This window comes from Helicoverpa armigera, chromosome 19, assembly GCF_030705265.1.
Source record: "Helicoverpa armigera isolate CAAS_96S chromosome 19, ASM3070526v1, whole genome shotgun sequence".
Taxonomy (NCBI): Eukaryota; Metazoa; Arthropoda; class Insecta; order Lepidoptera; family Noctuidae; genus Helicoverpa; species Helicoverpa armigera.
This window is the reverse complement of record NC_087138.1, coordinates 9089662-9102747: the sequence shown is the minus strand read 5'-3', so window position 1 is coordinate 9102747 and position 13086 is coordinate 9089662. Positions and strand designations below refer to the sequence as shown.

The window sequence follows — 13086 nt, the reverse complement described above, 5'->3', positions numbered from 1 at the left end:
GAATTGTTTACGTCGTCTAGGTTACGTCTACGTCGATCAATATTAAAAATAAGAGAGGTGTCATCGGCAAACAACACCATCCTAGGTTGATTATCAAATAGATAGGGCAAATCATTAATATAAACTAAAAAGAGGAACGTTTATGGAACGTTTAACTTTATTTTGGAATATCGAGCCTTAGGTAGACTGAAACTAAATGGCTGAATTAAGTTGAAAATAGGCGAGCGGTTAAGTTGAAAATAGATTAGAGTTAACGCTATATGATAAATCTGTTATTTTTTTAATCCTTATTTCATTTTCGTACAGTAGGAGACGGGTAAAATTAAAATCAAGTGTAGGTAATGATTAAATGCATTTATGTATTTATTAATAATTTATTTCTCACATAGGAATAAATCATGGGTTATGATTGAAAACATTGCAACAAGCAAAGGAAACTAGTATAGTTCATATATTTGCATATAACAAGACTGGCTTTACACAAGATTAGCTTCAGACTCCATCATATAAAAATCTATCACAAATGTACTGCACAGCTGGTATTTCTTCTGGAGTACATATCATACATTGAATCCAACAACCACAAGCCATTTCAACAGTTTTACATCACCCGAGGTATTACAATCTCTTGTAGAAAGCATAGGTCTTATTAAACATAATACTTCACTGCACGATCCTATTCTATACTGAGAACAGAATAAAGTTACACACATTGAAGTAGGTAGGTAGGCAGCAAATACGTTTATGAATAAAAACATGTTTTAATCATGAGTCTCCCTTGGATTTTTGAAAGTATAGCGTCTTCCTAATAAGAATTATAATCTGGTTTCACCCAAATCGATTCTCAGTACGGAATAGTAATCTCTACATAAGAAGGCTATTATATAGGTTGGTTTTATGTCAGTCTAACCGCGGGACATGGGTACAATTCTGATGCTGTTGCCTTGAGTATCCGTCTGAAGGGTCAGACCCATCTCTTGAAGTACTTCATTGTCGACTGGAGCTTGCAGCGTCATTTTCGATATTACTTCCTGAAAAATTATGTATGTTGAATTTTTTTTACATTAATAAAGAGGCAACGTTTTTTTATTTGTTTGTATGTGTACCTGGTACCTGCTCTGAAGGACAAAAAAATTACTGGACTAATTTGAAAAATTCTTTACTGTTGAAAAGCTACATTATCCCTTAGCAACAGGCAACACTTTACCCACGGGACGCGAGTGAAATCGCGCTAAAACAGTTGAATATTAATATATTGAGGCCAATGAATATAATCGAGCAGTTTTCAATTCTAAGCCGCATGTGCCGTAGAGTTTCATTTCGATTGATAAGTTATTTATTTTATGTTCATCAAGTCATCAAAAACATCGTACCTGATTCTCCGGACAATTCTCGCACAAGTTGCGTACAGCGAAGATGACCCACTGCATAATCACTGTTCGTGTTATAAGGAATTTTATATGGAAATATTGATACAGTTTCTAAAGAAATAGAGTACAGTTCGCGCAAAACTTTATAGCGGCGGAACATCTTATGTGGCGCCTCTGTCGACGATTGAAATGACTCATGAGTTAAATGAGAAGCAAGTAGTGATTCATATACATAGCATTAGAAAAATAATTAATAGCAAAATGAATTACGAGCCGCCATCAAGTTTGGCGAGAAATATACCTGTGAAAGTATTATAAAGAAAAATTTTTATGGTTAAATTAGTAATTAGCTACTTTAAGTTTAGGGCCATGAAATATTGTAACAGTTTCCCCAAAATAACTAGTATGTTTCATAAAAGGATACGAGGATTGCGAGCGTCGATATTGCAGCAATCTAGAAGCACTGGAATCACCTCCAGCTCCCGGATCTGTAACGAGTGCGAAGTGAGTAAAAACCAAGAACATACAGAAACACATATTTCTACACGATGAATATAAAGAGGATCAGATAGTCATTTTTAGGTGACGCAAAAAAGTATACTTTAATAGTATGGCAATAAAGGTGATTTTCTATCAAAATACGAAATATCAAGGGGAGAAGGTTTTTTTAGTAACAACCATTTACATTGCAATTTTAACTTTATTGCCATAATATTGAGCTATATTTCTCCTTGCCGGGTCTAAAGGTTAAAACATACTTATGTGTCGAGCGAGACGCGCTAGAAACAATCTGTTTCGTACATTTAATATACGTGTTGCGACACAGACGACATCCAGATATGTCTCTAACCATAATAAATGAATGCTTCTTCTGGTGCGTCACGACACATAGGTGTTTCCACCTTAAGTCTCACCAGTTTCTTATTCTCCTGGTTCTTCCAGCAGAGGTTGGCGAGTGTCCGCACGAGCGCCGCCTTGAAGCCGAACGCCACGTGCCGCTCCACCGTCTCCACGCACGTCACGGCTTTCTTAGGAGTCGTCATGTCAACCGCTCCTAGCCTGGACATATAGAAAGCATTGTTATAATTAATTAATTGTTCATCAATAAATAACTTATTGTTTTTTCATCATCAATCATCAATTAACTTCTATCTAAGGAATAAATGTGCACGATTTAACATATTTTTTTATACAACAATTGTCATTACATCACATATTCTTCAGATAAAAGTTATTTGGCGATTGAAAAATTGGCCTTTAGGCTGCGACTCCATTGAGGCGGCGACGAGCGGAGCTAAAAAGACGAGATGTGGATTTCATGTAATGTGATTGGGCGATCCCCACACGTCTCCTCTCAGCTCCGCTCGTCTCCGCCTCAGTGGAACCGCAGCCTAAGGGTGTTAAAAATCTATTTGCGGAATATATTTAACTGACCTGGTCTTCGCGCCCTCCGGCGAATCGATTTTCACCGACGGCACCTTATTATTAGTCGCATCATCAGAGATCTTTACTTCTTTAGCTGGTTCACTCTTCTTCTCAGCATTAGCTGTTTCCCCACGCGTTTTCTCCGATGAAATACCCAGAATTTTCTGTAGTTGTTCACTGAGATCGAAATCCGTCGACAAATTCTGACTCTTCTTAACTTCCTTCGGAGTATCTGGGGACTGCTTCTGTGACTCCGTTTCTGTAACATTCTCTGCTAAAGGTGGTGATATTTCGCTGGGGGACGCCTTGACTTCGGTTTTCAATTCATCTTTGGAAATGTGAATTTCTGTGGGAGGATCGTTTGGCGAACTCTCTTGAGACTCAGTTCTGCTTGTCGGCTGTAGTTCTAACCTCGGCTGCAAGGCTACGGGGATCATTTCCGCGATGGTATTCATGCTACCATTTGGCGACGCCGAGTCTATTATCAAAGGCGGCTCGTTATCGTCCCCTATATCAATCTTATGTTCCAAACTAATCCGCCTAGTAGGCAAGGGCACTCTGTCCTCATTTTTAGGAACGGAACTGCTTCGCTTATACGCGACTTTCGAAAGATCAGCATCAATTTTGACATTAGAATTTGAGTTGCTCCGCCCATTTTTGACTTCGGGAAACGTATCGGGGAACTTGAGAGGTTGTAAATTGTCAACGGCGTCGAATTTGTCCATGTAAGCTGGATTTTCATTGCACTCGAAGTATTGCTCACTGCTTTCTGATTCGGTACATTCTGAAGTCGTTTCGTTACAGGATAGCATGTTATCGGCTGAATCGTTTTTGGTTAACGGATCTGTGAATTTGTAACAGAGTATTAACTAAATTGAATTACATGTAAATTTACTACTATTAACTGTTTACATAGATCACGATTTTTTCCCAATTAAAAAGCCTTCGAGAAATAATAACTACTACTTTACTTTTTTGCTTATTCAATTTGATTTACTCACTATTTCGTAGCATTGCATTAATTAACAGACAGGACATACTGAATTAATAATTTCAATTAAATTTAAATTTTTGCAAAAATGAGCATTCTGTATTATTCCATTCACTATCTACTATATTATGTATGAAATTAAAATAAATTAGTTTCAATGTGTTGTGTTAAAGGCGGTGTTTGTAGAGCCATGATTTTCGATTACATGGTCATGCTGTTACCAGTTTTTATCAATAAAACCGTGAAGCTATAAATTTCAATGCTCATTTCACACATTAATATCATCACATAGATATCTTAATATTTGAAAGATGTTTTGTAGCATTTTTACTGTTCCACCAAACCTAGGGCTGTATGTGTTGATTTTTTTTTCTTAATGATCATATAAAAAAAAAATACAAAACTATAGTACCCAAATGTAAAATTTCTGTACTAAAAAACTAGCTAGCTAGACACTCAATTTATTATCTCAACCGTTGTGAAATTCTTGCTGTTATTTTGTTAGTAATGAACATGCAACTTACTCTCACATGGACTATTGGCGGGTACAGTTGATAAGTTCTCGTCATCAATGAAAGTCATGCCGGTAGCCTCATACAGTTTGTTGAGAGATGAGAAGAAGTTGCTGCTCTCTTTGCCTAGCTTGTGAATCGCTCTTAGGAGAACTGGAAAAAAGTAAACATTCATTTATTGCCTAAGGTATATATTTGAAGGGATAATTTGGTACAAAGTAAAAATGTTACCTAATATAACAAGGTTACTAATTAATAAGGTTAATATTCCTCTAACAATGGATCTATGTGCAAGTTACGTCAATATATGTATCTCATACTTACATGCACAATTAATAAATAATGAGCTGTCCGTCTGTAAGCAGTCCATGTAAGCATCCATACTAGATGCAGTAGCTATGATCTCCAATAAAAACACCACCTCCTGAGGCTCAATAGTGTTCACGTACTTATCAACCGTCTTCAATATACAATCCGATTTACTCTTGAACTCATGAGCCATAAACTTAACAAAGTTTACTGACACATTTATATCTTGAGATTCCGTAGACATCAATATATTGTAAGCCATGTTTAACACCAGCATTCGACATTCAGGATCCAACTTTGAATATAACTTCTCAATATAAGTATTTTCAACACCAATTAAATATTCTATGATTAAATGTGGGTATTCAGTGTTGCCATTACTATACATGTAAGCTAAAGAGTTTAATAACATAACATCATCTGGCAATACATTAGGTTGGCCTAATAAAATGTTGTAGACAATCATGGCAGCTGCAGTGGCTATCTTATCATTGGAACCAACAAAGCTGTTGAGGATATTGGCATCAAATTTATTCCAAATCATAATTTGGTTGAAGGGATTATTTACAACTAAGTTTCCTAATGTTTGCATGAGTACAGTCATGCATGACTCAAACTTTTTTTGCAGTTCTTCATTGACAAAGTCAACACTTGGATGCTGGTATTCTGTAGCTAGAATGTGCATAGAGTCTAGTATGGAGAGTTCTTTAGAGATGTAGGTCTGCATCTTAGTGCCTGCTGCAGCACATGAACGCACCAATCGGAGGCATTGCTCGGCAACAGCTAGTGTGCTCCTGTTGTACGACGCTTGCTCAACATCAAGACGCATTATGTGCAAGACTTCTGCTATTAGTCGCAATGTATACTCTGATGCCTTTTTTCTGAAATATAAAAAGTGGATTTTTAATTGAAGAGGCGAAGAGTATTTTTTTACTGAAGCTTTGGGGAAAAGGTGTTGTAATGACTATTAAATGATAAAATTAAAAAGTTGTAAGTAAACATAATCATACTAAAAATAAACATGGTTATAATCATTGTCACAATTTCAAGCACTGAAATTAACCAATTTAGTAAAAAGTTTAAGTCGCACAATTTGTGTATTACTTAGCTACAAAAGGACAAAAGGGTACCGAGCGTACTATTTACATCAGGTAAAATCTAATATAAAAAGATATAAGAATGTTGTACTTACTTATGACAACATGGTCGATAATTATTTAAAAATTCAGTAGGAGATCAACATAGCAAAAGTAAAATTGCCAAATATCTTAAGTGAAACGCGATTTATTCAAAACACGATTGAGAAACATTTTAATCTAATGTTTTTATTACTTACGGGCGCAATCGTCCGGTTTCTGCATCTCTCGAAAGCTGAGCTTCGGCTCGTAACATCTCCTCTACAGCGTCCCATTCTCCAGTCTCCAGTTGAAAATTAATTAATTTGGCATCCAACAATATCTCTTCTGCAAACCACACGCTTTTATCTCGTGACATTTTTGAGAAATTCAAGCAAATAAAAATCTACGCAAAAAATTCTGACATATTTTGACAGCGTGTGCCATTTTTTAGAGAATCAGTTATTTATCTGTGGCATTGAAAAACAGATTAGTTGTGTTAACTTGGTTTTTAAGCCCTACCATATTTTGGGCCTGGATTTATTTGCCACTTATGTGGAGGACACGCACTGCAAGGAATATTACTTCTAATAACAGTTAAACAGTAAACAGAAATAACTATCTGAGGACTCCTGAACTCCTATCATTGCTCAAAATGATAGTCGTATGTATACAAAAATCTATTACACAGTTAAATAAAACAGAAAATATATGACTATCTCACGAACTAGTAAAAAAGTATTCACTATTTTTTCTAAGTGATGATTGTGGAAATAAATACTGTACATCATGTATTTCTATGAACCTTAGCATGCCCAAAATACGATGTTAAATATTTAATAAGAAATAGCATATATAACGAGCTACTCTGATCTTATTAACCTTGGTTCAAATAGGTACCGTCATCATTATGTCGAAACATTTTTCGAAATGATTTTTGTTACTGTTATTTCTGAAAATTCTTCGAATGTTAAATGAAATGCGTATTATGGATAATGTTACGATGAACAGAGTTAGCAATTAAAACATGTACGATATGCATTATTAACATTGCTGTTATCTTACCAACTGAATCGTTAGGAAAATTTGACCGAAGAACAGTCTTTTTATTTTTATTCAAGAGCATTTCAAGAACGATTACAGGAAACGGGACAAGGATTTTTCATTCTATTTACAGAAACTTACCATTACCAAAATCTACCATAGTAGTTTCGACATGAATTTTCAGTAAACGTACTTTACTCGCTGCTAACTTTTACGCTTTAAATTAATTTTATCAAAGATATTATCAAATAAATAAATACATATAGTTTATATGAGTTGGATCCATAAAATGACTTTGTTGAATAAGCATGGTAGGAATGGCGAGATTTTGATGTGCAACCCGAAAGGTGATAGTCGCTTGCTCCCGCCCCCGCTTCGTCGTCCGGTCGAACGAAGAAACGGCGAGAATGGCATTTGTGCGTGAAATTGTATCAGTTTTTGTGTGAACAACTGCAAATTTCTCACAGCAGCAACTTCACCCTCCGACCTTTAGTTCGCTGGTGTAATTATCCCTTCACAGTGTTAAACTATGTGCCGTTTTAAATAGTTTAGTGGCGAAGAATTTTTGTGTGACTGGTTTGGGGTGGTATCCCGTAGATTTTGTTTCATTGTGCTTAGCAATAATGGTCAGACTTCCCGCTAACATCGTTGGAATTTAAAACATTCGGTGAGTCATCAACATTTTGAGTTTTAACGTTAGATGTAATCATGTAAATCTCACAAGAACGTGCATGTCGATCTAAAAATATCAAGAAAACTTGCATTGTAGCGATATTCTATTCGGTATCGTGTTTGATGGGCTATTTTTAATCAAATATATTTGTTTCTCTGGAGCTTCCGTGTATTTTGTGGAATGCAAACATGAATTTCGTAACATAACATCGCTTTTAAATATATCTTTCCACTTTGCAACATGCTTTTGTAGTAGAATTTCGTGTCCAGAAATCAACTGATCATTCCTAGAATACATCAAAACCACCAGTACTTCCATATTAACAGTTGATCTCGCATTAATTTCTCACTAATGCTTATAATATGGTTTAAGGCTGATAATAATAATGATTTCCAAAAGATTCTGTGGAAATGATCATCATGAAAGTACAAACCTGCAGTTGATAAGTCAAGTTAACAACCTAAGCCATGTTGCATGTTTTATAAACAAGAATATTCAATACATTTATTCAAAGTTCCTATCAAACTCACTGTTATCAAGGAATTTATCTCATGACTCAAGATAATAATCCTTTAGCATAACTTTTACAAACTGCAAATGTTGAATTATCTATTCAAATATTAGGATACAATTTTCTAAAATCTCCCATAGGGTCTGTGTACTTTTTTTATTAGACCACAGTATTCATCTATTAGGCTGATAATTTGTGCAAAAAGTTTTCTATCAGCTGTGATATCAAGTACACATGTTTATGTTGTTATGAGCTTATCTGTAGTGAACAATTTTATTACTCAGACATCAGTAGCTTCTAGAAGAAAAATGAAAATATACTGCATATTTTATACAATTGAAGAATAAGACGTCTATTAAAACCTTATTTGTTGTATTTAATCAATGAACCAGATTCATACTTTAACACAATAATTATGAAGTGTTGAATTTACTATGTTTATTGTTCTTTTATGACCTGTAACAATGAGAAATGTTTTGTTAACAAATAAATTACATTTCCTGTGTAAACAGTGACATGTTTGTTCAAGCATTTTGTTATTAAATCACATATACTCTAGTATCAATAATATCAGGATTAATTCCACCTTTATATGCAGTTCAATCTATTAGGATACAGTTTTGTAGTGTATGAAAAGGCTAGGCAGATGATGGTGTTAAACTATTTCTAGAATTTGAACAGTCATTATTGGTTTCTAGGACTCAGTTTCATTTCTACTTATCTTTATTGCTGTTTATAGTTTTTTAAAATTATTATGCAGTTTCAGCATGTACAGAATGAGCATTGTGGATCAAGGTGCAGTTCTTGAAAGAAATTATTAGATTTAGCCTTAAAGTTCATGTTTTCATTATTGCGGGCAAGTTTTTCAACATACTTCTTATCAGTCAAAACACAAGAAGTAAGCAAAGCCTACTGTTGTGACAACAACCTGCTTGTTGATGTCTCATAGACAATACAAAACTGCAGAGTTCTAAATTAATGTAGTAAATTGAAAACATATCAAGATTCGGGTTATTTACAGTTTAATAGTGAATAAAGTGTATCTTTGACACAAAGATGCTTTAAGATTAATCTAATCTATATTTTGTATATGGATGGAAATTTCCTGAACTTTGAGAGTAAATCCAAAATAAAATGCTTTATAATAATGTAATCATAAACAGGGCAACTGTATGCCAGACATAATATCTGATTGTACCCGAAAAAGCTTAATTAACACTGTCTAAAGACAGTCCTTCAAGACGCAGGAACAAAATACACTGACTACCTAAAGTGCTCTCAAATTCATTGAGTGTTGTGAAAAAATCAACAGGTGTTAACTTCCAAGGAAGTGTACATTGTTACGAACACAAAAGAAGTAATCATTTCATACAACTCTGTATTCATATTGTTCTTAATTGAAGATGTCTTAATCAATGAAAATGATTGTGTAAATAAAGTCGCTCTTATCTCCAGACTTGTTAATGTTCCGTAAAATACGAATGGATGATTTTATAGACTTGAGTCTGGGTTCTGTCTATCAGTGTTTACATATGTAGTTAGGCCTTCAGATAAAATTAGCTGCTCTGTGGCTTTCAAAATGTTATGAAAATGTAACTATGCATGCAAATACATATATAGGTTTCATAAAGAAAAAATATATCACAGTTTTTTTAACACTATAATCAATTAAATTATAGCGAATTAGATAATGTTACTGGATATCTAACCGGAAAAATGTTGAAAATGTGATAATAAGGTCAAGTTCATGCTAATAGATTGTGCTCAGCATAATACAAATACCATTTGAATTATCGATGGGATAAACCTGTATTTAAACAGCTGTGTTATGAATAATATGCTTGAGAGAACTATATTTTCATAACAGAAAAATGATAGGGAGGTAAGATAAGATGTATGGAGGAAAAAGTCATGTTTTATTTTGAGTACTTTCTGTGTTTTATCAGCTTCAGAACATTTATATTTTCTTTTGGTATAAGATGTTTCTTTGAAAATGCTGTTATGGGGATATTTCTTTAAAATTTATTATTGTCTCGAAACGGATGCCTCAGAACAACTAAAAGTTAAACAAGCAAACACTATGTCAAACACTGGTACTCAATTACTCAGCTGCACTGTGTGTCCATGTTAGAATGGAAGCTTGCCTCAAAATGATGAGATAAATTTTAGGGATACATATAACAATAAGCTATATTGGTAAAGACAATTTTTTTTATCAAAATATTGAGTATATTTTAATGATTTCTTATATTTTTGTTTCCAGTGCCCCAACCGGCATGGATGAAGGTTTACTCAACGATCTCCTCGAGTGCTCCGTATGTTTGGAGCGACTCGACACCTCGTCTCGGGTCTTGCCGTGCCAGCATACCTTCTGCCTCAAATGCTTGAAGGTAACTTGTTTATTTAGATTAAACCAGCTTCCGTCACTGGTTTCATCTGTTCCCCGAGGAAAATACTTTCGTAAGCTATATTATTGGCAAGATTCATCGAAATCCGTTCAGCCGTTTGTGCATGAAGAATTAACAAACATACACACGTATTCAAACCTTCAAATATAAAACACATGAGTGTAAAGTAAAAGTAGCTACCACGTCCATCCAAGCACTTTTTTTGTTTTGGTTAAAAAAGGAGACTTTTTCGCCCGAGTTACCTGCGTCCCGGTAAACTACTTATCTCATATCCGAATAAAAAATAGCTTATATTTTATGTCGTTTTTGATGATAGATACTAAAGGCAATTAATGTATCATTTGGCCTACACAGTTTAGTTTGAACCTCAGATGGCTCTAAGATGTGGTCATGAGTTGAGATCTAGCTAGCTAAATTGGTTTTACAGAAATTGATGACGAACAATGAGTCACTTCAAATTAATTGAGGTCTGAGTTTACACAAAGTCAGACATTAAAAGAGTGACGGTATAATATAAACAATGAGTATCTATTTATATTTGCGTAAATCTAACGCACCTTGCATAGACAACCTTGCTGACAAGATAATCTATAATCGCAACGATAATTTAGGTGACTTCGATAACTTTATTCCTAGAAGTTAACGAACCTTCAAAGTTAGACTAATTGAATATTTTTTTATCCCTCACTATTTTATTGAGTGGCTTCGTACACTATTTTTATTTATTTATTTATTTATTTAACAATTTATGTACACAGTGAAAATATAAAAGAAGTAGACATAGTATAAAAAATAGTACAAAGGTACTGCTTATTTCTAAATTCGAAATTTCTTCCAGCAGACCCGTAGTAGGAGAGTTAGAATAAAGAGAAGTAGATAGACTGTGTAAAAGGACATAGTAAAGATATATAAATTATACACATATATATAGGTATATTTAAAGCAAAAGATAATACATACATACAAAAATACATATTTTATAAAATCTCTATGAAGAAGAGGAGGACAAATAGTAGCTTTTGAGTTTCTGTTTAAAAGTAGCAACAGTTTGACAGCTCCTTAATTCAGGCGGCAGCGAATTCCACAACCGTACTGCGTTTACTGTGAAGGAGAAGGGATAAAAGTCAGTGGAATGGGAGGGGATTTTAAGGAGAGATTTGAGATGCGTTCTGCAGAGCGCATCAGGCGAGCGAACAAATGAAAAGCGTTCTCGCAGATAGGAAGGAGTTTTGGTATTAAAAAGGATATTAAAAAGAAGACACAAAATGCGAGTGTTCCTGCGAAGACGAATAGGGAGCCACTTGAGTTCTTTGCGAAAATGAGAAACATGATCATATTTTTTGAGATTGAAAACAAAACGAATACATAAATTTTGCAACCGCTCAAGCTTATTTAAGAGCTCCTCTGTGGCATCCAAATAACAGGCATCAGCGTAGTCTATGATGGGTTGAATGAGAGTCTGAGCAAGAGAGATTTTGGTTTTCAAGGGCAAAAAGTACTGGAGGCATTTCAGAGTGTGAAAGGTGAAGTGCACCTTGCGACTGACTTCATTGACCTGCGCAGACCATGATAAATGGGATGATGACACCCAAATTTTTAGCCGTTTCTGCATAGCTCAGTTGAACCCCACCTAAACAAAGAGGAGGCAACGACGCAACATCAAGCCTGCCACGCAAGTTTCTGCCGCCAATGATCATGGCCTGAGACTTCTTGGGATTGATCTGTAGCCCAAAGGACTGCGCCCAGCCCTCGATCATATTCAGGTCCTGATTCATAGCGGTAACGGCAGATTCCGCATCGCTTAACGAGAAATGTCTGTAGAGTTGCAAGTCGTCCGCATAGAGATGGAAGTTGGAAGAAATGACCTTAGTGACAGAGTCAATGAAAACAGAGAACAGGAGAGGAGAGAGAACGCCACCTTGAGGTACGCCCGCAGAAAGGTTGCACCAATTGGAGGATAAGTGATTAAGCCGGACACACTGCGTACGGCCTCTAAGATAGGAGTCAAACCAATTTAACGCGGAAGAAGAAATATTAATAGATTTAAGGATGCCAAGAAGAATGTCGAAATCGACAGAATTAAATGCACTGCTGAAGTCAAGGAGAACCAGTAACGTCAGGGATTTATTTTCCATCGCAAGACGGATGTCGTCAGTAACCTTCAACAGTGCAGTTACAGTGCTGTGACCGGGACGAAAACCAGATTGTAAAGGGTGAAAAAGGTTATTGCGGCTAAGGAAAGAAGAAAGCTGAGAATGCACCAGGTGCTCCAGAACTTTAGACAGGTAAGGAAGGATGGAAATGGGTCTATAATCAGACAAAGCAGCTGGATTGGAAATTTTGGGTAAAGGAATAACAATGGCTTCTTTCCAGGAATTAGGAAAAGAACAAGAGAACAGGTAGAAATTTAGGATATGTGTCAAGACAGGGAGGACAGTCGGTAGCGTTAAGAACACCATTCTAGAGCAAATGTTATCATTACCGACTGCACTAGAGGATATGGCAAGGATAGACTTTTTGACATCGTCTTCAGTCACAGCACTCAGTTCGAACAGAGAGCACTGAGGCAACGGCAAACTAGCAAGCCCACTCAATGTACGGGCACGGACGTGTGGGTCCAAACGTACGGGGGGAGAGGAGAAGTAGTTATTAAGGGCACCCACGTCAGTGTCCCCACCAGCAGCGCAAGCAGCCTTACCGATGCCAACAGTTTTAGAAATTTCCATAC

At 35.6% G+C, this 13086-nt stretch overlaps 2 protein-coding genes across 5 annotated transcripts in view; one reads left to right on the top strand and one right to left on the bottom strand.

The window, feature by feature from the left end:
* Positions 1-335: 335 nt before the first annotated feature.
* Positions 336-6927, bottom strand: LOC110381774 (ataxin-10). 3 transcript variants are annotated; one of them, XM_021342172.3, is made up of 9 exons: positions 6788-6927; positions 5944-6070; positions 4623-5488; positions 4311-4451; positions 2805-3639; positions 2285-2429; positions 1795-1858; positions 1374-1435; positions 336-1031 (listed from the first exon to the last, which is right to left on the bottom strand). In XM_021342172.3, exons 1-9 carry the CDS (start codon positions 6846-6848, stop codon positions 906-908), a joined length of 2427 nt encoding a protein of 808 aa, XP_021197847.3. In that variant the 5' UTR covers positions 6849-6927; the 3' UTR covers positions 336-905. The 3 variants fall into 3 exon arrangements, with proteins under 3 accessions (XP_021197847.3, XP_021197848.3, XP_021197849.3); XM_021342173.3 differs by having other exon boundaries at positions 4317-4451; XM_021342174.3 differs by lacking the exon at positions 6788-6927 and having other exon boundaries at positions 5944-6192.
* A 144-nt stretch (positions 6928-7071) lies between these two features.
* The window catches only part of LOC110381777 (E3 ubiquitin-protein ligase SH3RF3), a 43848-nt gene continuing 37833 nt past the window's right edge, over positions 7072-13086 (top strand). For both annotated transcript variants that reach the window (XM_064039457.1, XM_064039456.1), the window contains exons 1-2: positions 7072-7433; positions 10214-10340. In XM_064039457.1, the coding sequence (XP_063895527.1) occupies positions 10227-10340 (114 nt within the window). In that variant the 5' untranslated portion in view covers positions 7072-7433; positions 10214-10226. The remainder of the gene's footprint in view (positions 7434-10213; positions 10341-13086) is intronic.

Excerpts from the sequence above, each read along its gene's own strand:
- LOC110381774 (XM_021342172.3), bottom strand. The coding sequence starts at position 6,848 with ATGCTCTTGAATAAAAATAAAAAGACTGTTCTTCGGTCAAATTTTCCT. Across the intron at positions 3,640-4,310 it reads CGCCAATAGTCCATGTGAGA|ATCCGTTAACCAAAAACGAT; the intron begins GTAAGTTGCATG and ends ACAAATTCACAG. Across the intron at positions 1,859-2,284 it reads ACCAGGAGAATAAGAAACTG|ATCCGGGAGCTGGAGGTGAT; the intron begins GTGAGACTTAAG and ends CACTCGTTACAG.